At 34.9% G+C, this 25,237-nt stretch overlaps 1 protein-coding gene across 1 annotated transcript in view; it reads right to left on the minus strand.

Annotated features, from left to right (window-relative positions):
* The window catches only part of LOC137385851 (tudor domain-containing protein 6-like), a 52,957-nt gene that overhangs the window by 22,424 nt on the left and 5,296 nt on the right, over positions 1–25,237 (minus strand). The window contains exons 4-14 of the mRNA XM_068072425.1: positions 24,744–24,913; positions 22,922–23,185; positions 22,430–22,709; positions 17,148–17,380; positions 16,785–17,034; positions 15,574–15,777; positions 10,019–10,147; positions 7,865–8,115; positions 7,534–7,717; positions 5,173–5,721; positions 3,108–3,725 (exon numbers count right to left, since the gene is read on the minus strand). Of these exons, the coding sequence (XP_067928526.1) occupies positions 3,108–3,725; positions 5,173–5,721; positions 7,534–7,717; positions 7,865–8,115; positions 10,019–10,147; positions 15,574–15,777; positions 16,785–17,034; positions 17,148–17,380; positions 22,430–22,709; positions 22,922–23,185; positions 24,744–24,913 (3,132 nt within the window). The remainder of the gene's footprint in view (positions 1–3,107; positions 3,726–5,172; positions 5,722–7,533; positions 7,718–7,864; positions 8,116–10,018; positions 10,148–15,573; positions 15,778–16,784; positions 17,035–17,147; positions 17,381–22,429; positions 22,710–22,921; positions 23,186–24,743; positions 24,914–25,237) is intronic.

Below are 25,237 nucleotides of genomic sequence, written 5' to 3' on the forward strand. Positions count from 1 at the left end.
TCGCCTGTCCTTGGGGCGGGGCTGTATATGATTGCCTACACCGACTACTAGTTTCTTACTACCGTAAGTAAGCAAGCCGCGTCTTTGAAAAGAATATACATAGGGATAGAGTTTTAAGGATGAGAAGTCTGCTGCAAACTGGATTTGAACTCACATTCTCCAGCTCTGCGGACATCCATATACCATATCCAATTCACTACAATATTCTGCAAATCATGTTTTGCATTATCTTCAACAATAATATTTTATTCAATAATTTTTACAAGCAAAAATATTTTCATCTCGGCATGAAGCTTTTATTAAAAATATTCATCAAGTCGTGGCCACTCACATAGTTTTAGCTGATACAATAAGACAAATTCATCTACTGCAACAAACTCAAACAAAACATCATGGTTTATGCAGCACACATTCAAGTCTCTCTTTCCCCTTTATGGCAGTTTCCACACTGACAAAGCTGCTTCGGCTGGTGGGACAACATAAACATTCTGTAATCAGTAAAACAAATGAAATAAATATATGTCATTCATAGATATGTCATTCTAAAGCGTATCCATTGAAAGCTTTCAAATTGGGAGTTAAATAGATTGCGAGTGTAATTTTAAAAACGAATAAACGTTTAAAAAAAGGCGCAAGTATGCCAAGCCAACGATTCGAAGCTTTGGTTCTGGAAATTAAAGATTTGCATTGATCAATCGATTTTCTTCACTTTCTACAAGTAAAAAGTGAACATCTAATGTCAAATCATAAATCTAATTTACTAGATAAAGCTGCCACAGAAAACTTGAAGCAAATGTAGCTAGGTGAACCGATAAAAAATATAAAACGATGATTGGTGATAGCAAAAAGTTGTAATTCTATTAATTAGTACATGTATTAATGAGTACTAAAATATTAACTTTAGTATATTCATCAATCTAAGCCATTGTATAGCTAGATGCTAAAGATTAAAAAGAAGCCGTCAAGAACTCACTATACATACGTATCTCGCACGCGCAGGAAATTACATTTTAGCCTCAAACAGGGAAATATAATCTGAATGTAAACTCAACAGGAAACTCTATAGGAGACTCAAAGTAAAAGATAAATTTACCTCCATTCTCCGATCTTTCTCCGTAGAACTTCAACTACATGATGCCAAGAAAACTTGGAATCACCTTCGCAGTAACTTTACAGCAATTTTACAATTACATGTATTATGTATATGTTGTTCGCCAATAAGACGTGTCAATCGAGTAATTCATTAAAGTAACGATGTTAATTAATTTAGTAAATGTCGATGTCCATGCGATTTAATAATAGAGTAAAATCCCTAAATTTGAGATCACAGACAACACGTTTTACGAGTGATAACATTTATTATGGCCTATATAAAAATTTCGCGCTGATAATTGGCTAAGGAAGCGACCTCATATTTATCGCTCATGGTTTCTTTTCAGATATATTGCTTGCGACGTCACGAAAGAAGCACCCGCTGGAATGTGAGCTTTTTAAAAGAGGGCCTCATTCAAACGCATATATCTCTGGACAGGGTTGGTCTACAAAGACAAAAATGGCATCAAATTGTAGCTGATGTTTTAGCCTTTTATGGGTCTCAATTTCATTAAATCGAATTTTTTGACGCAACCACATCTTTAATACTGCTTAGTCTCAACTGGGCTCTGCTTTTAGCAATAGGTTTAGTCTAAGATTAGCATAGGTGAAAATCATAACAACTGCTTGTTTTTGTTGGAATTAATAATCTGGCCACAACCAGCGCTTATGTTTGCATTGTTTAAATAATGGCAGGAGTATTATTAATTATACGAAACCAGCCATTAGGTACTTTGTTCAGTTAGGTCTTGGCATCTAGACGGTACTCAATTACTGATAGTATTCTGTCTTTAATCTGTTTGCATAATCTGCTAAGCGTTAGTAAACTAAGAAAATTGGCCTGCTCTACTAAATTAAATTATTTAACTTCCATATTTATGTGCCATTTGAGTTTCACAAGGTTGAATTAGAAACTCAATAATAGTACCTGCTCTAATGTTTTAAAAGAATGATGCTTCAAGTTAGGCAGCAGTCGAAGTTTTTCTGGAAGTTAATAAAGAAGGTTAATCCGGCAACAATCAGCACAAATTAACTGTAAAAGAGCTATTAACACCATCTGAAACCTTGAAGTAGGCATTGAAGATCTCGGAGGACAAATAAAATTACAAAGCCTCAATACTGAACGCAAAGGTTGATTTGTAACAAAATTCACATTACAGTTATTTGGTATCAGAAGGTTCATCGTGGCTGCTGTGTTGTAGGTGCAAAATATGTGAAAATGTGATTACAAGCTCTTAAAGTAGTCGGTGTTTAAACTGCATTTGGAGGAAACTAATATGACAAACTTTTAATTACCTTTTACCTAGACATTTATAATGATGTATCTTTAGATGGATTAAAAATTGTATTCTAGCAATCATGCGTAAATACAAAGAAAAATATATGCCAATAAAGCCAAGTAAGACTAGACTTATCGCAAATAGCCGATTTGAATACGAGAGGTAGAGACAGGCTGTTACACTATATACGTCATTTTGGGCAAGTCTGCGCACATCTTTTTTTCTGAGCGTTTTTACCGCGATCAATTTGTTGATTTTAATCTTCAAATATCTTGAAATGAGATCGCCTTTAACAACAAAATCAAAATTTGACGCAATCACATCTTTAAGGCGAAGAAAGTTTCTGCAATAAATTGAATGAAATTTTCTTCTCACTTTTAAGAATATAAATGAGACACAAAATACAACGCAATTTCGAACATGCACTAGGATTATGCGAGATTTCAATAGATGGATGGAGCTTGAAGAATGGATTCTGAGATACAAGTACTGTCTATATATAGATGACTGCCAAGTTGCTGGTAGCGGGACAACTGCAAGTTTTCCATAAGACTGGATTACATAGCAAAGACAAAAGAAGGATTTTTTGCCAAGTGTGACAGTTGAAAACATCAAAAAAATTTGAAAGTTCTCTTAAAATCACAAAATTTTAATTAATGAAAACTATGAAGAATGTAGAATCTAGAAACAAACGAGAATTGCTTCATGATGTTACAAACACATGACAGTCCTAACCTGCAGCCCACTCCATGAGGCTCTTAGAAGCATCCTCTGTGACCAGTTTGCAACGCAGAGCAAGGGGAGGAATACTGGAGAGGTCCTCACTAATTTGTAAAACTTCTGTTCTGTCTACCACAGAGCTGTTACCAAAGTCCACAAAGAAAACACCGACTTCATCTGAAGAGACATTCGTTATCTCAGCTCTGTACCAGGTGCCATCTTCATTAAACTTGGCTATACAAGCTTGGCCTACTGAAGGATTTGAAAGTTGACATCCACTGATGGAATTAGTTTGGACTTTCTGTGAGACTTCCTCTATGGTATCGGTGTTGGTAGCTGGCTGTATGTAGAACTCCTGCTGACTCACTTCATAGACCAGGTAACCAGTCAGCGTCCCATTAAAAGGTGGTTGTGAGTGAAATTTTAGACAAGTGGTTACATCTGGCCTGGCAGGTGAGGAACAGATGCTGTCAGTTGAAACCGAACCAGCGACACTTTTTTGTGTGGAGGGGATAGAACTGATATCAGGCTGGATATCTTGGGGAACAGTAACAAATTGAACACCTTCTTCATTTGCCAGACTCACAACGTAAGTACTGCCTTCAACTTTTTTAATAGTAGCTCGGAGCTCATCTGCAAGTAATTAACCGATTGATAAAATATGTAATATCACCAGAAAAAACAGTTGACGCGATTCTGAACATGCGATAAGAGACATTTCAGACTAAATAATCGCTTGATTTTCATAAGAGAAACATGAGTTTCAAAATAAGTCAGCCTGTTGTTTTTTACCTTTTCTGATACAATTAATAATAATAATAACATGATGAATAATATTAGGATAAATAATATTATAATAGTTAATAGTAATATTATAATAGTTAATATTACGATTAGGACAGTTAATGATAATAAAAAAGTTAAATGAAGTACCAGGGTAGAACTTTACAACTTTCAACAGCTAGCAAACTATATCTTCTGATTTGACTGAAACTGCATGGGTACAAATGATGGGTACAAAACTGCATGGGTACAAATGATGGGTACAAAACTGCATGGGTACAAATGATTAATTTCTTTATTGAGCTATTGTTAGCTAACTTCATAGGTAAAACACCATCAAATATAAGTCTACTAAACAACTTTATAGCCTTGCAATCACTTATAAAAACACTGTGGCTGATAGAAATGGCTGCTTTTACAAAAGTTTTAACTTATTAAACTTTTGGGAGCAACTCATTTCATAATAGATTTATATATAAATAACAGTATAACTTCCTTGTTCTACTACAGCGATATACAAATTAAACTGGTCATCCTTAATGGAGGGGTGATACAAAAATTTAAACAACTAGATACATCTGTGAGACTTAACCAAAGACCATTTATAGGAATGCGTGATGGGATGTTGGAACTGTTAACTGAATGGGATGTTGGGATGTTGGGATGTTGGAATGCTGACGACTTCAGATTTTAATTGCTAAGTATGCAATTCTTAATATGAGTATAGAGAGAAAAATTGGGCTGTTTTTATATTTCTAGGGCAGCAAACTAAGAGATTTAAAAATCTCTTAGTCAACTTAATTATTCAAATATGGGCACATGTAAATCTCATTAGAACCATTGAAAATGGGGAACTTGTATATCTCATTATGACGGTGTAGAATGAGAACATGTATACCTCACTAGGACTATGAAAAAATGAATTTATGATTAATAAATATGCTATCAAAAACTAAGGTTTATATCAAACAGATCGTTGTTGCTATTCGTTTCAAAAAATATTTTTGAGATGTGCAAAAACCAAAAAGCAATAGAGTGATCATAATCTCAACTTAAGTTGGTTTTAATACAGGCCCACTTATAAATTCTACTGACAAATTGTACAATTCTTGTCTTGCAGTTGGATAGTTGGATATGATTATTAATGTGTATATCAAGCTGGACAAGCTAGTTTGGATCCATGTTTATTTGCATTCAGTTTTATATATTTTGAAGCCAGGATGAATTTGAAGCGATACAGAGAGACAAAAGCAACAATTTCATTTCATTTAACTCTATGAAATAGGAAAGTCCTAACCTGCAGCCCACTCAGTGAGGCTCTTAGAAGCATCCTCTGTGGCCAGTTTGCAGCGCAGAGCAAGGGGAGGAATACTGGAGAGGTCCTCACTAATTTGTAGAACTTCTGTTCTGTTTACCACAGAGCTGTTACCAAAGTCCACAAAGAAAACACCGACTTCATCTGAAGAGACATCCGTTATCTGAGCTCTGTACCAGGTGCCATCTTCATTAAACTTGGCTATACAAGCTTGGCCAACTGAAAGATTTGTAAGTTGACATCCACTGGTGGCATTAGTTTGGACTTTCTGTGTGACTTCCTCTATGGTATCCGTGTTGATGGCTGGCTGTATGTAGAACTCCTGCTGGCTCACCTCATAGACCAGGTAACCATTTAAGACCCTCTCCAATAGGGTTTTCACAGGTGGGAAATGGAGAGCCCGTTGCGGTCGCTGAGGGGTTGATGATGCTGATGAACTAGCAGAACTGAGATCTAGCAGAGTTCCGACTCGATCTTCACCACAAAATAGATCAACTATCACTTCTTTAGGACTGCCAGCTTTGATGACGCCTGGAAATATGCAGAGTTATACAATATGAGCAGGGAACCTTTTTAATATACAGCAATACCTTAAGATATGAGTGTCCTGACAGCGGCAATTTAAGATGCGAGGGAAAATTCGAGCAAAATTTTGCCTAGAGATATGAGCCGGTTCTCGAGTACGCAAGAGGCCATTTCTAACAACAGCATCGGTCAGTTTTTTCGTCTGATCAGTTTAGTGTAGCGTAGAGTAAAACTTATTTTTCAGGGAGTGTATGAGGGTGCTAATGTCATTTAAATTAAATTTAAAGTTTAAGTAACGTAGTATCACAAATATGTCGCTGTCAAATCTCTCACACTGCTGTTAGTTGTGACTGCCTGTCTTTGAATATAAGAACTCCATACAGTACTGTACATAATGTACAGTACCGTTTTGTTGCAGATCATAACCATGAGAAAGGTATTTGTTATCTTGTGAGTGAAGGTGGTGAATTAGAGCAATTAAAACATGTTTTCCATTGTAATATCCTGTTTGTGAGTTTTTTTCAAAGTGTGGGAACGGATTTAGTTATTTTATATAGGAAAAATTGATTTGAGACAAATGAATTGACACACGAGCTAAGTCGAGGAACGCATTATGCTTATATCTCAAGGTATTACTGTATAGGAAAAAGATCATGTAAGCTGCATGCATCACATCGAGAAGATTTGTCTTCAGAAAAGTCAGGCCAAGAAAAAACAATTTGCAATCAGCAATATGGGTAGTATTTATCACCTTTCCATGAAAAACTGCAACTTGAATAATAGTGGTCCTTGCTTCGTGCAAATGTGACATCACAATAACAACAGGTTTCATTCACCTCAAATAATTGCATTGTTGCTATAACCGCAAGAGCGCAGTGATTACTTCGGTGAAACCATTTGCTAAATACTTTAAAAGCAGGGAATACGAACACCGTGTTACACTGGCTACATGGTGGAAGCAACAAATGCCTTCTACCAAGTAGTTACTAAACAGAAGAAATAGTACCAATTATGACCTGGGCTATGACTAGAGATTCTGCAACAATATTGATGAAATTGCATGCCTGCCCTTGTGACAACTTGAATAATTTTAGGCAATTCAAGCAATGTTTCAGCCAGAATTTGATAAAGAACAATGAACGTGAGATCCCCCAGTGTCACACACGCTAGAATTGAGACTATTGAAAATCCGTGATCCTCAGGAGTGAAAAAAGAGGCACCAAGTAGTGAGAAATGAGAGAAATTGCAGTCACGATCATGACTCATTTAACAGACATATTAGATATTCAGTGAATTTTCAAAGTATTAGTAACTTGAAATATGTTATACCGATAAAAAGGATTACATTTAAAACGTATGAAACCTTGATGCTACACCACAAAGTAAACTTTTGTTACCCATGAGTTTGTTCGGCAATATTGATGCTGTTGGGTTTTAAATGTTCATAGTAGCGAATCTCCAAGTATTTTCTTGTGATTAATTATAGCTAGCAGATGTCTTGTAGTAGATTACTGTGACTGTGATAGTTGAGTGCCAGGTATAATTACAGTGTAAAAGACGGAGTAAAATCTTAACACTTTGGAACTGTCTGCAGCCAATGAGCCGATGATGATGAACATAACCATAAGCTTCGCTGACTGAAAAAAAGAGTCTCCTAATACCAAGATTCAGAGAATACGTGAACCTCTGTTCCTGTACTCATTTAGAACTAGCGTTGTCAGGCAAGTGTGTGAATGCATTGCAACCACTAACATTAAACATAACTACAAAATATTTTCAAGTCACAGCTGAGATAGTATTTTGTTAAATCTAAACTACCTTCGACATTAGCAAAGGAGTATTTTTCCTTGAACAAGACTAGCTCATTGTCCGTAAGGCGCCTTTTATAGCCATAAAGGGAACAGCGCAGTCCTTGACACGCCATCTTCGAAAATTCGGGAGTCAACATTCGGGCTTTATCCTTTGTAACTTTTTCGGTGTTACCATAGTCAACATAAAATACCTGTAAAAGAAAGCAGTGCTTAGTTAGTGTCAAATCTAGACAATCCAGAGATTTAAGCGACAGATGGAGAATAAAGCTTTTTAAAATTTTATAATCGGAAGGAAATTTAGAATGAGTAACACCCTATAAATCAGATTTTATACATACCTCAATATCTGAACCATTAGCCGAGACAACCTTGGCACGGTACCATTCATTGTCTTGTAGAAATTGCACGACATAGCAGCCATTGACAGCTAAATCTGTGACTGGCTGCCCCCGATCTGCCTTGTAGTAAACGCTCATGGCATCATAAATAGTGTCGATCTCTGGCTTATGCTTCAGAAGTTGTATGTAGATTTCATCCGAGTTAACCACATGCACTATACTACCTTCTATCCTTGCTCCAACCTTTACACCTAAATGTTTGTACAAGACGCTTAAAGCTGAACCTCTGTAAGACCTTGAGAACAGTTGGGGCACACTGCATGGCAACTAAATGCTACTTTTGCATGTTTTACTCCAGACTGACTGCTAGTGCGCCTTTTAATGGGGTGTTAGAATAAAATCTTTTGAGTTCCAGACACATACGCCATTGGTAGGCCATGGTACCAATGATTTTTAAAAATCAGCTAAAACTGTCATTGATCCGAAGCATCTAGTACCAAGTAAATACTCTAGTAAACTATATTCCAGTATTCTCTAGCATGCTCAACTGTGCTGCTATATTCCCTACTGCTAGAGCCCTTCAATCAGCCTTACTGATGCGGACAAAGGTTTATTTCACAATCCAATGAATTAAACAAATTCATAGGACTTTTACAAATGCTGCTTCATAGCATGTAACATCCCTGATGCTAAACTCAATAGCAAGATACACCTTCCCGTTACCTTTTTAAATTGCCATTTGTTAAGAGAATAAAAACTGCACAAAAATTTTTTTGGATTATTTGAGAAGTTAAAATACACGAAATGAAGAGGTGGAGGGGGTCAGACCTCAACACTAGCACGCCATACATTGTATGGTCTCTAGACTAACCTATTTCATGATATTTTTAAATAACCAATTTTTATTCTACTATTCGGCTGGTGAGAAATTCTTTTTGTAATTTTTGTCTTTGAACAGCAAACACTGCAGTCAATTCTGTCAGTTGCTATTTAATGTAGTTATGTCATCAGTTGCTATTTAATGCAGTTATGTCATCAGTTGCTATTTAATGTAGTTATGTCATCAGTTGCTATTTAATGTAGTTATGTCATCAGTTGCTATTTAATGTAGTTATGTCATCAGTTGCTATTTAATGCAGTTATGTCATCAGTTGCTATTTAATGCAGTTATGTCATCAGTTGCTATTTAATGAAGTTATGTCATCAGTTGCTATTTAATGTAGTTATGTCATCAGTTGCTATTTAATGTAGTTATGTCATCAGTTGCTATTTATTGTAGTTATGTCATCAGTTGCTATTTAATGTAGTTATGTCATCAGTTGCTATTTAATGTAGTTATGTCATCAGTTGCTATTTAATGTAGTTATGTCATCAGTTGCTATTTAATGTAGTTATGTCATCAGTTGCTATTTAATGTAGTTATGTCATCAGTTGCTATTTATTGTAGTTATGTCATCAGTTGCTATTTAATGTAGTTATGTCATCAGTTGTTATTTAATGCAGTTATGTCATCAGTTGCTATTTAATGTAGTTATGTCATCAGTTGCTATTTAATGCGGTTATGTCATCAGTTGCTATTTAATGTAGTTATGTCATCAGTTGCTATTTATTGTAGTTATGTCATCAGTTGCTATTTAATGTAGTTACGTCATCAGTTGCTATTTAATGTAGTTATGTCATCAGTTGCTATTTAATGTAGTTATGTCATCAGTTGCTATTTAATGCAGTTATGTCATCAGTTGCTATTTAATGCAGTTATGTCATCAGTTGCTATTTAATGGAGTTATGTCATCAGTTGCTATTTAATGCAGTTATGTCATCAGTTGCTATTTAATGCAGTTATGTCATCAGTTGCTATTTATTGTAGTTATGTCATCAGTTGCTATTTAATGTAGTTATGTCATCAGTTGCTATTTAATGTAGTTATGTCATCAGTCGCTATTTAATGTAGTTATGTCATCAGTTGCTATTTAATGTAGTTATGTCATCAGCAATTTCAGGAATTTTAAAAACCACAAGCCTAACCAATAACACATCTTATTGTGAGATAAACTCTTGTTTTTTTGCCAAATGCTACCAGAACCAGAACTTCTGAACCAGAAACAATAAATAATGCAACAGACAGTATTGAATTAGCAAGCTTCGACCACTCACCTAGATTAGTGAAAGAAGCCTCAGGAATGGAGACAAGGTCGGAGTGTCGTTTGTCCCCAGCCCCATCAACTTGCCTCACAGAAGTCATGGTTGTGTTTTTAGGTCGTGCAGAAGGAGAATGTTGACTGCCTAAAAGTTTGAAAACAATGGTAACATATTGTGTAAGGTAGAGTAAGACTTGCTAAGAGTGCATGCCAGTGTTGTATAGAACTTGCTATTGCAATAATAGCAGTTTCATGGTTTTATTAGTGCTTTCTGAAAGCTTGTTGCTTATTGGTACAAATAGCTTTTTTAAATATAAAGCTTTCTCTTCATTCTCAACTGTCAAGATGAACGCAGCTAATAAACTTCCTGTCAAAAAACTGAATGTTCAAACTTTATAAACAACAGGTTACAGGTCCAGTCAACTTATTAAATATTATATCAAACTATGGACGAAAAAGCAGAATCAATGGGGTTTGTGGGGTAAAGCCTTAGGTCTAAAGCCTACAGACTCTACGATCCTATCACTAGGAAAATAGAGGTAAGACGTGATGTCGCCTTTGATGAAACCAAACTCCAAAAAATGAGCTGGAACTAAAAAAGTTTTTTTAATGTACAAACCACATTTATTATCTCTTAACAAAAGAAGCGAAATGCTTTGTAAGTGCAAGCATGCCACAAAGTTTCTATTAAGCTATTGTGTCACATTTCCCTTATCCCTAACATTTTCCTTATTATATAACTTTAACACCATGATTTTACAAGCTATATCTGTAACTCTTAATAATTTGTTTTAACAATGATATACAGCCCCCCAAGGATATCATATGGGAGGGGTTTAATGATTGTGCTCTGTTAGAATTGTGCTAGCCTGGGTTTCGGAGCTAAGACGATTCCCGCGGGGTGGTGGCGTTGCCTTGTTAGGTTTTGGAACACGACTCGCTGTTATCGTGTCATCAGCTCATTCAGTCAGTAGGCCCGCAGTTCGCAATAGCAAACCTTAAATTTCTACAATGTAGGGGTAACACCCAACTAAAAAAAATGGATCCATGGAAAATAAAACATTTAAAATTATCTACTTTTACTAATTTTGAAATTGGTAGGTATATAGTAGTATTTGCTTAAAGTTAAATATAATTTACCCAAAATCACCCGAACAACGGCCTATTTTTTGATTAATATTTTGCCACCCCTAATATAAAATAACAAAGTTTTTCATCGCTGTCACATTGTTTTACCTTGCCAATAAGATGGGACAGCCGGCAAAGCTGTGCAGTGTAGTTCTCATACTCAAAATCTAAATGTAAAACCGAATTTGAGCTATTTTACGATTGCGACTATTTATATCGTGAATGCTTGTGAATGGCAAATGACTGATCATAACGGTGACAATATTGGGCAACTATATTTATTTGACAACAAAATGAAACCAACAGATCAGTAAAATAACCACTATTGTTCATAATATTTGTAAATTTACAAAGGGCTTTATTAAGCATATTTGTTTGTTCGGGTGCCGCGTTCGGGTTCATCCCAACAGATCTCGATCATTAAGCCCCGCCGATATGATGCCCGTCGCCTATCCTTGTGGGGGCTGTATATCATTGGTTTTAAACAATCACAAGCTACATCTGTAATTCTTAGTAATCCCATCTAATCATTTCAACCATCTGATTATGTATACCTTACATAGAGCATATTCTTTAGGCAAATTTTATCTGATGAGTGTAGTCGTTTTAACTGTACGATTTGAAATTTGATAACATAATTATATAAAAGAAATATATTTTATTGTTTACAAAGTTCTAGTCCGGATTTCTAAATGCTTCAACCGATCGTAAAACCTATTTCCGGAATTTTCAGAACTTATAATATAAACGATGGAATACTCAATGTTAACTTATAATATAGACAATGGAGTGCTCAATGTTAACTTATAATATAAACGATGGAATACTCAATGTTAACTTATAATATAGACAATGGAGTACTCAATGTTAACTTATAATATAAACAATGGAATACTCAATGTTATTTTATAATATAAACAATAGATTACTTAATGTTATCTTATAATATAAATAATGGAGTACTCAATGTTATCTTATAATATAAACAATGGAATACTCAATGTTATTTTATAATATAAACAATGGAGTAGTCAATGTTAACTTATAATATAGACAATGGAGTGCTCAATGTTAACTTATAATACAAACAATGGAGTACTCAATGTTAACTTATAATATGAACAATGGAGTACTCAATGTTATCTTATAATATAAACAGTGGAGTACTCAATGTTAACTTATAATATAGACAATGGAGTGCTCAATGTTAACTTATAATATAAACAATGGAATACTCAATGTTATTTTATAATGTAAACAATAGATTACTTAATGCTATCTTATAATATAAATAATGGAGTACTTAATGTTATCTTATAATATAAATAATGGAGTACTCAATGTTATCTTATAATATAAACAATGGAGTACTCAATGTAAACTTATAATACAAACAATGGAGTACTCAATGTTATCTTATAATATAAACAATGGAGTACTCAATGTTAACTTATAATACAAACAATGGAGTACTCAATGTTATCTTATAATATAAACAATGGAGTACTCAATGTTAACTTATAATATAAACAATGGAGTACTCAATGTTATTTTATAATATAAATAATGGAGTACTCAATGTTATCTTATAATATAAACAATGGAGAACTCAATGTTAACTGATAATATAAACAATAGAGTACTCAATGTTATCTTATAATATAAATAATGGAGTACTCAATGTTATCTTATAATATAAACAATGGAATACTCAATGTTATCTTATAATATAAATAATGGAGTACTCAATGTTATCTTATAATATAGACAATGGAGTACTCAATGTTATCTTATAATATAAACAATGGAGTAGTCAATGTTAACTTATAATATAAACAATGGAATACTCAATGTTAACTTATAATATAGACAATGGAGTACTCAATGTTAACTTATAATATAAACAATGGAATACTCAATGTTAACTTATAATACAAACAATGGAGTACTCAATGTTATCTTATAATATAAACAATGGAGTACTTAATGTTATCTTATAATATAAACAATGGAGTACTCAATGTTATCTCATAATATAAACAATGGAATACTCAATGTTATCTTATAATATAAACAATGGAGTACTCAATGTTATTTTATAATATAAATAATGGAGTACTCAATGTTATCTTATAATATAAACAATGGAGTACTCAATGTTATTTTATAATATAAATAATGGAGTACTCAATGTTATCTTATAATATAAACAATGGAGTACTCAATGTTATCTTATAATATAAACAATGGAGTACTCAATGTTATCTTATAATATAAACAATGGAGTACTCAATGTTATCTTATAAAATAAACAATGGAGTAGTCAATGTTATCTTATAATATAAACAATGGAGTACTCAATGTTATCTTATAATATAAATAATGGAGTACTCAATGTTATCTTATAATATAAACAATGGAGTACTCAATGTTATCTTATAATATAAACAATGGAGTAGTCAATGTTATCTTATAATATAAACAATGGAGTACTCAATGTTAACTTATAATATAAACAATGGAGTACTCAATGTTATCTTATAATATAAATAATGGAGTACTCAATGTTATCTTATAATATAAACAATGGAGTACTCAATGTTATTTTATAATATAAATAATGGAGTACTCAATGTTATCTTATAATATAAACAATGGAGAACTCAATGTTAACTTATAATATCTTATATCAACTTATATAATATGAGCATATTCTTTTAGGCAAATCTTATCTGATAGGTGCAGTCGTTTTAACTGTACGAAACGAAATAGTACGAAAATGTTGCCAACTTTTTAGTTCTACGGTTTAATACATTTAACATTACTGAACATATGTATTTAAACTAAATTAATATATAACTAAATTTATATATATACATATATAATGTTTTTAGGCGTTTTGGTGGGTTAATGGCTAGTATAAAAATTTATATAACAGTATTTTTAAGACTCCCTCAGTCTTTACAAAACGTTGTTATTACACCAGGCATATAGCTAGTACATACATATATACTGGTTGGATGCTCGACGTTGTACGGGTAATGTACAGAAAATTTACGTTTAATCAACAAGAACATTCACCATTTTAACTTTTAAATGAAGGCATTTTTTAGTTTCTGTGCCCTATGCTATTTCTGTGTAATTCATATCGTACCGGCCGCAGTGCCAACTACAGATCTAAACTGATTGAAATAGTGTTCTTGGCTATATGGGTTTAAGCATTGTTCCTCACTAATGGACAAGCTTTTTTGTTCCGGTAAGCCTTCAGATTTTTCTTCTGGTATGGCTTTATACATAAAGCTAGCCGCAGTGTTTAACGTCAAGCCATGAAAGATTGGCATGTGTTCAAACTACGATTATTTTCGTTTACAGTGTTTATTTCTGTGTAATTCATACCGTGCCAGCTGCGGTGCCTACAACAGATCTATACTGATTGCAATAATTTTGTTGGCTATACGAGTTTACAAATTTTTCTTCACTTAAGGGTATGCATTTTTCTTCTGGTTTGGCTTCACGCGCAACGCTAGCTGCAGTGTTTAACGTGAAGAGATGAAAGATTGGCAAGTATTCCAAAAAATGTGCCAAATTTATTCCATGGTATGGCCAGTTGGACAATGTAGTGTATTGGATAAATGAATGTCCCAGAACCTGAGGTAGTGAGTTCAAATCCTGCTCGCAGCGGATATCTCATTTTTAAAACTTTCTCGCTATAGCCGGACAGACAGAAGCACACAAGCACAGTAATACAGACGGACAAACATTGACATTTATAGATATAAGATATATATATTAACCATCTACAATGTATGTTTAGTATATATATTAGCCATCTACGATGTATGTTTAGAATATATATGTTAGCCATCTACGATGTATGTTTAGTATATAGATATATATTAGCCATCTACCATGTATGTTAGGTGTGTATATTAGCCATCTACGATGTATGTTTAGTATATAGATATATATTAGCCATCTAACATGTATGTTAGGTGTGTATATTAGCTATCTACAATGTATGTTTAGTATGTATATTAGCCATCACAACATGAAGTGAAATGGTGTATCAAGGGTTTGGGTAACCCGATAGATATAAATTAGGAGTCAATAAATTCTTAACAAACTACATCGTTAAATGTATTTGTCACATTAAATTGCATGACATAAGATGGTTAACACATGACACAATAACAAACACTTGATACAACATGAGAGAGCTGAGAATGGTGGAAATCTCTACTTCTACTATGGTGATTTGGACAATCTAGAGTCACAAACATCCTTAAATCATACAGTCTGCTGGACATTTTTTTCCAATTGTTGTTTCACTAGATATACTTATATTTTTTACGTGAAAAGAGATATTAAACTTTAAAGATTTGAACTATTAATTTTAATCGAAGTTTTATCTTGATCACATATCTACAGTTCTTTACAACGCACCTTGTGAGCGGTCAGATCCGTGACTACTTCCACGACCGAGTCTCACCAACTTGGCCTTCACCAGAGCATCTAGGAGAGAGTCCCCTTCATTGTAAGTCATCTCCACAAGATACGAGTCGCCATGTTTAGCCAAAAACATGCACTCACCTCCATCTCCCAAAAGCTCTGTCATTTTCTCTCCACACTCATCACTCCATTTATTATCTAAAAAGAACAGAACTTGAGGTGTAGCAGACAAAACAACAGGGCTTACTGTTAATGCATCTGACCACCAATCAGTCTTCACACCTCCAATCCAAAAGATGAACTATTAGCTGATACTCTGGTCTTTACACCTCCAATTCACATGATAAACTATCAGCTGATACTCTAGTCTTACACCTCCAATTCACATGATAAACTATCAGCTGATACTCTAGTCTTACACCTCCAATTCACATGATAAACTATCAGCTGATACTCTAGTCTTACATCTCCAATTCACATGATAAACTATCAGCTGATACTCTAGTCTTACATCTCCAATTCACATGATAAACTATCAGCTGATACTCTAGTCTTACATCTCCAATTCACATGATAAACTATCAGCTGATACTCTAGTCTTACATCTCCAATTCACATGGTAAACTATCAGCTGATACTCTAGTCTTACACATCCAATTTACATGATAAACTATCAGCTGATACTCTAGTCTTTATAATTACATTTCACATAATATATTCGCATGATATATTCAAATGATATATTCAAATGATATATTCAAATGATATATTCACATTTGCTACCAAACCTGATGCCAAACACTAGTTGTGGCAGTTATCTTTTAAACTGAAAACATCTTCTTAAAGTAAACGATAAATTTTTTCTATTTTACGGGAGCAAAATGTTATCACTATCTTTGAACTATCTGAAATAATTCAAGAACAGACTCTCCATTTAATCAGTATTACAGCAGTTACCTCAGATGAGTCTTACCGTATTTACTGATATTTTGAAAAATATTGTTCGGTAACAAAAAGGTTTGTCTATTAGTTAGACTGAAAGAACAGAAACTGTCACAATATTTCACTTGCTAAACAATATTTGCTAAAACGCAGTTTGTAGTATATATACTTTATAATAATAATTGATACAACTATAAATACCTCCATAAAATATAACTAAATATCGGTGGTGAGCACACCAAGTGAATAGGACATTTACCTACCAATAGGCAATATTCCAAGAAGAGAACATTTCAAGGCTTGCGCCGGTGTTTTGGTGATGGGACTTGCTGCTGAATAGATATCTTGCAATGCAATGTCTTCATTGTTGCCATAGTCAATAAAGCGCACCGCGCAAGACTGACCATGACAGGCCTCTATTTCTCCCCTATACCATCGACCATCTGCGGAGTACTTGGCTAGACAGGCCATACCGACAGCAACACTCGTGGCAGGCTGACCCTGACTGGCACTCTGCAAAAATTGTTTTGAGCATCACTCATTTATGCACAAGAATTATTTGAGTAATTAAATCTCACCCATTAGCACTGGCTACATATAACATGGAACTCCCCTTCAGACATTACCTTTTCAGCTGAACTAAGCAGAGCTGTTAGAGTGTCTTCGCACCCGTCCTTTTGCACCCAAAACGCTTCAGGTGACTCAAACCAACTCAGAAATACATTTTCTTTCTGACCACTTTCTACTAGCTGTCGACTGTAACCATCTTGACAGATGTTAGACGAGGACACATTTGGCTTGAGAGAAGCAACCGATTCTGAATCTCCGGCACCCACAGACTGGGCTTTAGCGTGGCCTTCTGTGAGACAAAAAAACGTTAAAATTTGATAATTGAGCAATTCCCCTGAGAAGAATTTGAGCATTATGGAGCTACTCCGCAATGACTACCAAGAGAGCCATGGTTAAAATCAGTCAGTACACAAGCAATCTTATGGCCTAAAGATGCTAGATCTTTCTTAAAACATTATTTAATTAATAGCTCCACTCAATTGAATAATATTGATATTCATTTTGCAGAATTGTTAAAGAACTTTTTTGCAGCTTTCAAAATTTCTTGTAAAGATAATTCAATACAACCTGCCTTCAAAAATTCTTTAAAAACAATCAATGACAATGTGCTACTGGCCAAGAACTTTCGTAGTCCTGGTTATAAGTAAGCAAACAATCAGAGACGGATGCTTAAATTGAGATTTATTTAAAGAAGAAAGTGGTAAAGATCTGTAGCAAATGGCAAAGGATGCAAGAGATCGAGCAGGCTAGATTATAAAAAAAATCCTTGTTGCAGCCACAGACTGCTATGACGATGACCAGCTAATAGATCACCATGTTCGCATCAATCTATCTCAAACTCAGCTGGCTACCGAAAGCCATTTCCCTTGCAAATTTGTTGCTTATGATTAGCATCAAACTGATATTAATGGTGTCTTGTTATAATTAGAAGAGCTCTGCTCCAAAGAATGTCAAAAATTCATTAAAAGATTTTAGTTACAATTTGTTCGGAAAGGAAATTCAAAATTTTGATCTGAAGATCTGTCAGTTTACGTCTTTTTATAGTTATATTGCATAATAAGAGCTATGAGGCACCGAGTAACAACTGACCAATTTACCCTACAGAATGAAAATATTTGGGGAGTTAAGTTTTGCGCAAATTGCCTTTTTCATGCACATTCGCAGACTAAATTATTCGCGGGTGAACACAATCACTCTATATTAAAAGTTAACTCTATTAACTCTGTTGCAGCTAGCAATAGAGTTAACCCTTCGCATGCGCACACGACGCATTTAGATTTTTATTTAGCCAGCAACTATGAGTCGATCATACCAAGGTATAAATTTCTTGCCGCAGCCAGGTTTTCACGAATATTCATCGATTTGGAGGCCCTTGATGAACCAACAACTTGTGGTAATGAGTTTTTTCAAAACCATTTGCTAAATTAATAATGGAATTTTACTTTGGTAAAACGCAATATTTATTTTCCCATCACTACCGCTTTGTTATTCGTTTTAATGTGAGAGAGAGCTTAATAATCTGCACGACCCATTTGCAGGAAAGCTAATAAACGCAGCTTTTTCATCATAAACGGAGACAATGACTGCAAAGGTGGTGGATGTCACTCGCAGAAAATCACCAATCATTCAGTGAGGTCTTGAAATTGAGGTAGAAGTGACCGTAGCTACTAACGAGGAGAATATATCTGTTTTAAAAAAGGAACATGAACGCCTTTACGATCACAAATTTTTGGCCAGCCTGCAGAACGTTGCAATAGTAGGTCACGAGGAGAGTTCTGATGATACCCTACAGGATGAATTTATTCGCGGAGTTAAATTTCGCGAAAATTGCCATTTCATGCATATTCGCGGATTAATTTATTCGTGGCTGAAAACTGTCACACTATGAAGAGTTAACTCTATTACGTCTAGCAATAGAGTTAACCCTACGCATGCGCACATTGCGTGTTATGTTTTATATTTAGCTTACAACTACGAGTCGATTGTGCTAAGCTATAAATTTTTTGCTGCGTTCAGAGGTTTTCATGAATATTCATAGATTTGGAGGCCTTTGATGAACCAACAATTTGTGGTAATGAGTTTTTTCAAAACCATTTACTAAATTACTTGAATTTTACTTTGGTTCTTCGGTAAACCGCAATATTTATTTTTTCCATCCCTACCGCTTCATTATTTGTTTTAGTGTGAGAGAGAGATTTTTCATCCTACACTCAAGCACAATGACTGCAAGGGTGGTATATGTCATTCTTAGAAAATCACCAATCATTCAAAGAGGTCTGGAAATTGAGGTAGAAATGACCGCAGCTACTTACGAGGAGAATATATGTTTTAAAAAAGGAACAAAAACGCCTTTATGAGCACAAATCTTTGGCCAACCGGCAGAACTTTACAATAGTAAGCCACGAGGAGAGTTCTGATGATAACTTCCTTACCAGCCATGTAGTAGCGAGAGATCGCCTTTAACATCTACCCAAGACAGTGACAGCGATATAGAGCTGCTATTGCCAAAATAACTAGTCAGAGAGCACCATTACATGATAGTATTCACTTATCAAGATTATCAGTTTAATTTTATTGCTCTAGACAACCGCCATATAGACTAAACTGTTTATATTTACTCTATTCATCATTTGTAAAATTTGATTTGTATTTGAAATATTTTATTTGTACACTCAAGTTTGTAATAAAATATATATCTATACATGAAATAAAATATATAATTAAATCATGTTTGCTGCAGCGATATCAAGGAGTTGTTGTCGATGAAGGGGTCTAGGTTGACTGGTTGCTTCTCTGCCAATATTCCTGCCTTGATGAATATTACTACATGTCTCTAGTTTTCGTAATCGGAGTAGGTTGTTTCATTCTCGATCTGCAGTAAACACAAAAAAGAAAAAATTGATAAGTGTTAAGTACAAAAACAATAGCTGAAGTATTTAATGAAAGCGATCAGTTTTTAAACAAAAGAATTAACTAATGCAGTTAATTATGGAAAAACTTATCTGCATTGCAAATCAAATACATACCATAATGTCCAGATCAGAATCATGATCGTCCTCAACTTCGGTATTAGAGATTGATGGAGTTGATTTCAATGTAAGAAGACTAGGAGAGATTTTTTGCGATGACGAAGACATGCCGAATAACTTGTGACAACCTTGAATAATTTTGTAAAGAAGTGTGATGCATTGGCAATGGGGTTAACTTGAAGCCCCGGCGATGATTTAAAAAAATTTTGGAACTCGGCTACGTGTAGTACTTCTGCCTAGTGGCTAGTTTTTAATTTGAGGCAGTAGTTATTCTCCCTTGTGTTTAAAAATAAAACTAATTATTCGCGGAATTTGAGAATTCGCAAAATTGACTGTTCGTGAAATCGTGAATTATTAAATCCATCGAATATTTTCATTCTGTAGGGTAATTATTACTTCAATGTTGATGAAGAAGACCTTTGGTGAATTCTCAGTAAAATGTATGCCAATTTGCATTGCCTTGAAATGGTGATACTGTTGGTTACTTAACTTCCGACTTAAGAGGTGGTCACACGAGAGCCAAAACGAACTAAACGACGCAAAACGACGTCGGTGTCAGTTGTAAACTGTTCGGCCAAAGACATTTCTGGCCTTTTCGGTCCTGCTCGTAATTTCCTGGCCGAATCCCTGCTCTTATTGGCTGATAAAAATTCTGGTGAGCACGCTTCACATTTTTATTTCACATTATTATTATCTTCACATTTCTTTTATTTCGTTAATTAAACAACATGAAGCAATTTACGACAAGGCTCACCCGGACTAATATCTGTACAATATTTGTACCTTCATTTCCAATGTCATGAGAGCACAAAACTATATGGAATTCGTTGGCAAATAAGTAAAATAATTAAAAGACGTCATCCATTGTCATATGATGATATATTGTAAAATGATTTTGCCAAGCCTTACTCAGGCACAATGTAGCTTGTGATTGTGTTGCATAAATGTAAGAGAATTGGTGTGATTTTTTTTCGTGTAGAATAAAAGTAGATATGTAGAAGTTATGTCATACTCATCCTGATGAAAAATCGTTGACTGATTTATTTATGTAAAATAGTACTATGACACTACACATGACTACATGACTATTACACAGTATTATGATAAATACTGTTTTTGTTTGTTATGTACTCGGCATAAAAAAACATTCATATGTTAACAAAAAATATAATTTTGTTGATAGGAAGGGTTGGCAAAATTCTTGTATCGAGTGATTTGTTTTGAGCAGCTGAATGATCTTCTGATAAATCAGCTGCGTAATTATAATTAATAATTGTTCCTCCCAAGTTTTTTGTTTACAATAGAAATATTTAGCTCAAATACATAAAAACTACCAATGAAACAGTGTCCTGCTTCCATGCGTATGGTATCTAGAAAGTGAAGTGACTTCGCATGCCGTGTGACATGTGGCTAAGCCGAACCGAAACAACCTCCGAACCAAACGTAAGTCGGTTTGGCCATCGTGTGACCACGGCTTTAGGTCATCTCAAGGTAATAGTCAGAAAACTCATACAACTGATGAGATGCAAAAGCAGTTGTACTTATATGAAACCAAATAGCTAAAACTATATCTTGCACTTGTTGCGTTACATTGCTAACATTTGACCTTTGTTTTATAACAAATAAAGTATATCGATCACTAAAGTATCTTTATACTTAAGCCTTTGTTTTAGTCAGGTTCTTTGCGATCACCACAAAGGAGAATGTTTTTTAACAATTACGAAAATTTAGCTGTCTACCCTCCAACTTGGGCTGCATAATATGCTAAGCATAAGTACCAAAGTAGATACAGTGATAAACGAAAACAGAAACTGACCTTCATAACCGAGTTTCCTCTGCACATTATGCTATTTGTCACACGGCATTCACAATACCACAATCAACTTTTAGGAGATAGTGGATCACCGACCCTTAATAATTTATTGGATTGTGATGGATTAATGACCCAACCTTAATAAGATAGTGGATCATGATGGATTAATGACCCAACCTTAATAAGATAGTGGATCGTGATGGATTAATGACCCAACCTTAATAAGATAGTGGATCGTGATGGATTAATGACCCAACCTTAATAAGATAGTGGATCATGATGGATTAATGACCCAACCTTAATAATTTATTGGATTGTGATGGATTAATGACTCAACTTTAATAAGATAGTGGATTGTGAGGGATTAATGACCCAACCTTAATAAGATAGTGGATCGTGATGGATTAATGACCCAACCTTAATAAGATAGTGGATCGTGATGGATTAATCACCCACCCTTAATAAGATAGTGGATTGTGATGGATTAATGACTCACCCTTAATAAGTTGTTGAGCTGCTGACTGTCCATCTATAGTGAGTCGAACTAAGTAAGTCGAATCATGTTTGCCTACCACTTGGACGTGACACGAGCTCTCGAGAATGAAATTAGAGAAAGCATTCACCGACTCATCACTCCATTTTTTCTCACCGGGTGCGGTTATGTCAGCGAGAGATGCCTGAATGGCGTACCCGGGCTCCGAGAGAAGGTGAGGAGGAAGGACAGCCAGGTTGGAGAGATTCAGCTCTTCAGTATTGCCATAGTCAACAAAAAACACCTGTAGTATACCCATTGAAAACAAATTGCACACCACTCTCCGATTCCACTTTAACACTGTCATGCATCACACTCAGACACAAGCAAAGATATCGAGAATTCAATTTAAATGCCAAAGTTATAGTTTAGCAAAGAGTGCCGTCTGGTGTCAGCTATCTCTGAAATCTCAGACTATCATTTTCTAAATTTGTTAAGAAAAAATAGAATGCCAACCTTAGCTGCGGTGGAAGAAAAATGCAGGACTCGAGCCCTGTACCACGCATTATCCTCGTTGTAGAGTGCAGCACAGTACTGTCCAACGGCGAGAGAAGTGGCAGACAGTGAGGTCGAAGTTGGACTATTACAACGTTCTGCTAGCTGTGCACTTATGTTGAGCACAGCATCATTGTCACTATTTACTTGCAGCCAGAACTCAGCAGGACTATTTGCATACACAACTGTACCTTCAAATTGGGTTGGGACATTGAGAGCCGTCAGCTGCAAGCAGCACAACTTACACGTATGTATGCAAAAAGGGCCCTCATTTGGATAGTGAGTGAAGACGCGCAACAATGGATAGATAAAAAACTAAGGCTTTGAGGTGAAATGTTTCTGTCAATAATATCATTACTATATATCTGCATACCTCAAAATGTTGGTTTGTAAAAAGAGGCATGAATCTATATATTTCTCAATGTATGTCCGTGTGTCATATGTCTGTCTGCATTCCGGCTATAGCTATTATTAGAATAGCCTAGCTGGGCAACAATGCTGACGCAAAGTCATTGCCTACCGGCATTTGAAGCTTACTAACCAGGTTAATGGAATTTTCCATTGGCAATGTGCCAGGCCACTTGGCAATGGCCTGCCACTTGCTGGAGAGTTGCCTGCCAGCAAGTAGTAAGCAAATCTCATCACTTTTCATTGTTTATAGGTAAGCTGATTTTTACTACCCGGGCAACGCCGGGAGGCACAACTAGTACTTTTATAAATATCCTTTTGTTCCGAATGCCGAATAAATTATGGCTTCATCAGTCCAGATTGATGAAAAAAAGGCTTCCATCAATAGCATCTTTAAAACTTATCAGAATTGTAATTTGTCACAAAATATCGAAGAATTTTTCAAATTTTAAAAGTACATTAAAAAGTAGCAAACCGGTCTCTAGGGTTACCATTTCGACTGTTGTCACTAAAACAGCCAGCAGGTCAAGGCCAGGAACTGTCAAAACAGATAAAAAAATAGCTTTATGCAAAAAAATTCACATTACCTTTTAAACTTTTGATTTTAACCACAATACATTGAGAGGGAGTAAAAACTGATAAGTTCTCCTTAACATCTCAAAAGTTCAATTTGTAACATATTATGTTACGTGTGGGCATGCCACATTTTGTAACATGTTAATGGTGAGCATGCCATTCTAACAGTGTTTGGTCCAGCAAGTGAGTCCCATGATGCTTGAGATTAGTTTTGAGCTAAACATTGGTTTATTAGTTGTAAACAATAAGAAAAAGTGAAGCTTTGATTTATATATCAATTGTTCAGTTTTTTGGCTAAACTTATTCTCATGAAGTCAATAAATGTTTTGAATGTTATATCTTTGTATATATTGAATGTCTGGGGACTTTGGGCAGTTAATTTCTGTGTAGTTTCATGATCTATTAATGTGACAAGAGGGGTTACCGTTAACAGCAGGGAATTTGAATAAAGAGATGTAATAGTGTTTTATACTATTGATGATTTACTAATGGCTTTTGAATGCAATTTAAAAAAATATAAATTACTTGTAAAATTTACGAGTTCTATGATGATAAATTAGCATTTTACAAATATGTTTTAAGCTACAACTTTATGTAGTTAGAAACAGCTATTTGTTTGTGATTAAAAAACAACATTTGATAAAGTAGCAAAAACCTATATTGTGTTAGCATTGCAGATGCGCCTGGGTCTCTGGCAGCAAGTGAAGTAAGGCAGTTCATGTACTAAAATACTAAACGCCAACATTTATTCGCAGAACTATGTATATTGAATGAGCTAGCTGGTTGTAGCCATGCTCACCATAGCCTTAGCTTGTGTGGAAAGCGATGACTGAACAGGCGAAGGAACGACGGACTCCTCAGCAATCACACCAGCATTGTGTGGATGAGGGAGCTTTGCTGGCACCTTGTGGCTATCTAGAGGGGAAAGTAAGCTCCGCGTGTTTTTTCCAAACCAATCATTTACATTACCTGAAAGGAGATGAGCACACAGTAGATAAGTTGGTCATGGTGAGTGCAACTGACCTTGCCAGAGTGTCAAAAGTAGAAGTTTCAGGCTGTCAGAAATGGTGATTGAAATGGGTTTACTATGAAGATACAAACAATATTTGTGACTACCGTTACCAACAGTATCAGATGCATCTATCAAATAAGAAAGTTGTCAAGAGAATCTGACAACATTACCAACGAGGAATTAGAATCTGCAAAATGACAGGATCTCGAATAATAACATTAAGAGGACTTAAGAATTAAAGAATTGCGTTATCAACTGGAGCTATTTGACCAATGAAGGTT

The sequence above is a fragment of the Watersipora subatra genome, chromosome 1 (assembly GCF_963576615.1).
Source record: "Watersipora subatra chromosome 1, tzWatSuba1.1, whole genome shotgun sequence".
Lineage (NCBI taxonomy): Eukaryota > Metazoa > Bryozoa > Gymnolaemata > Cheilostomatida > Watersiporidae > Watersipora > Watersipora subatra.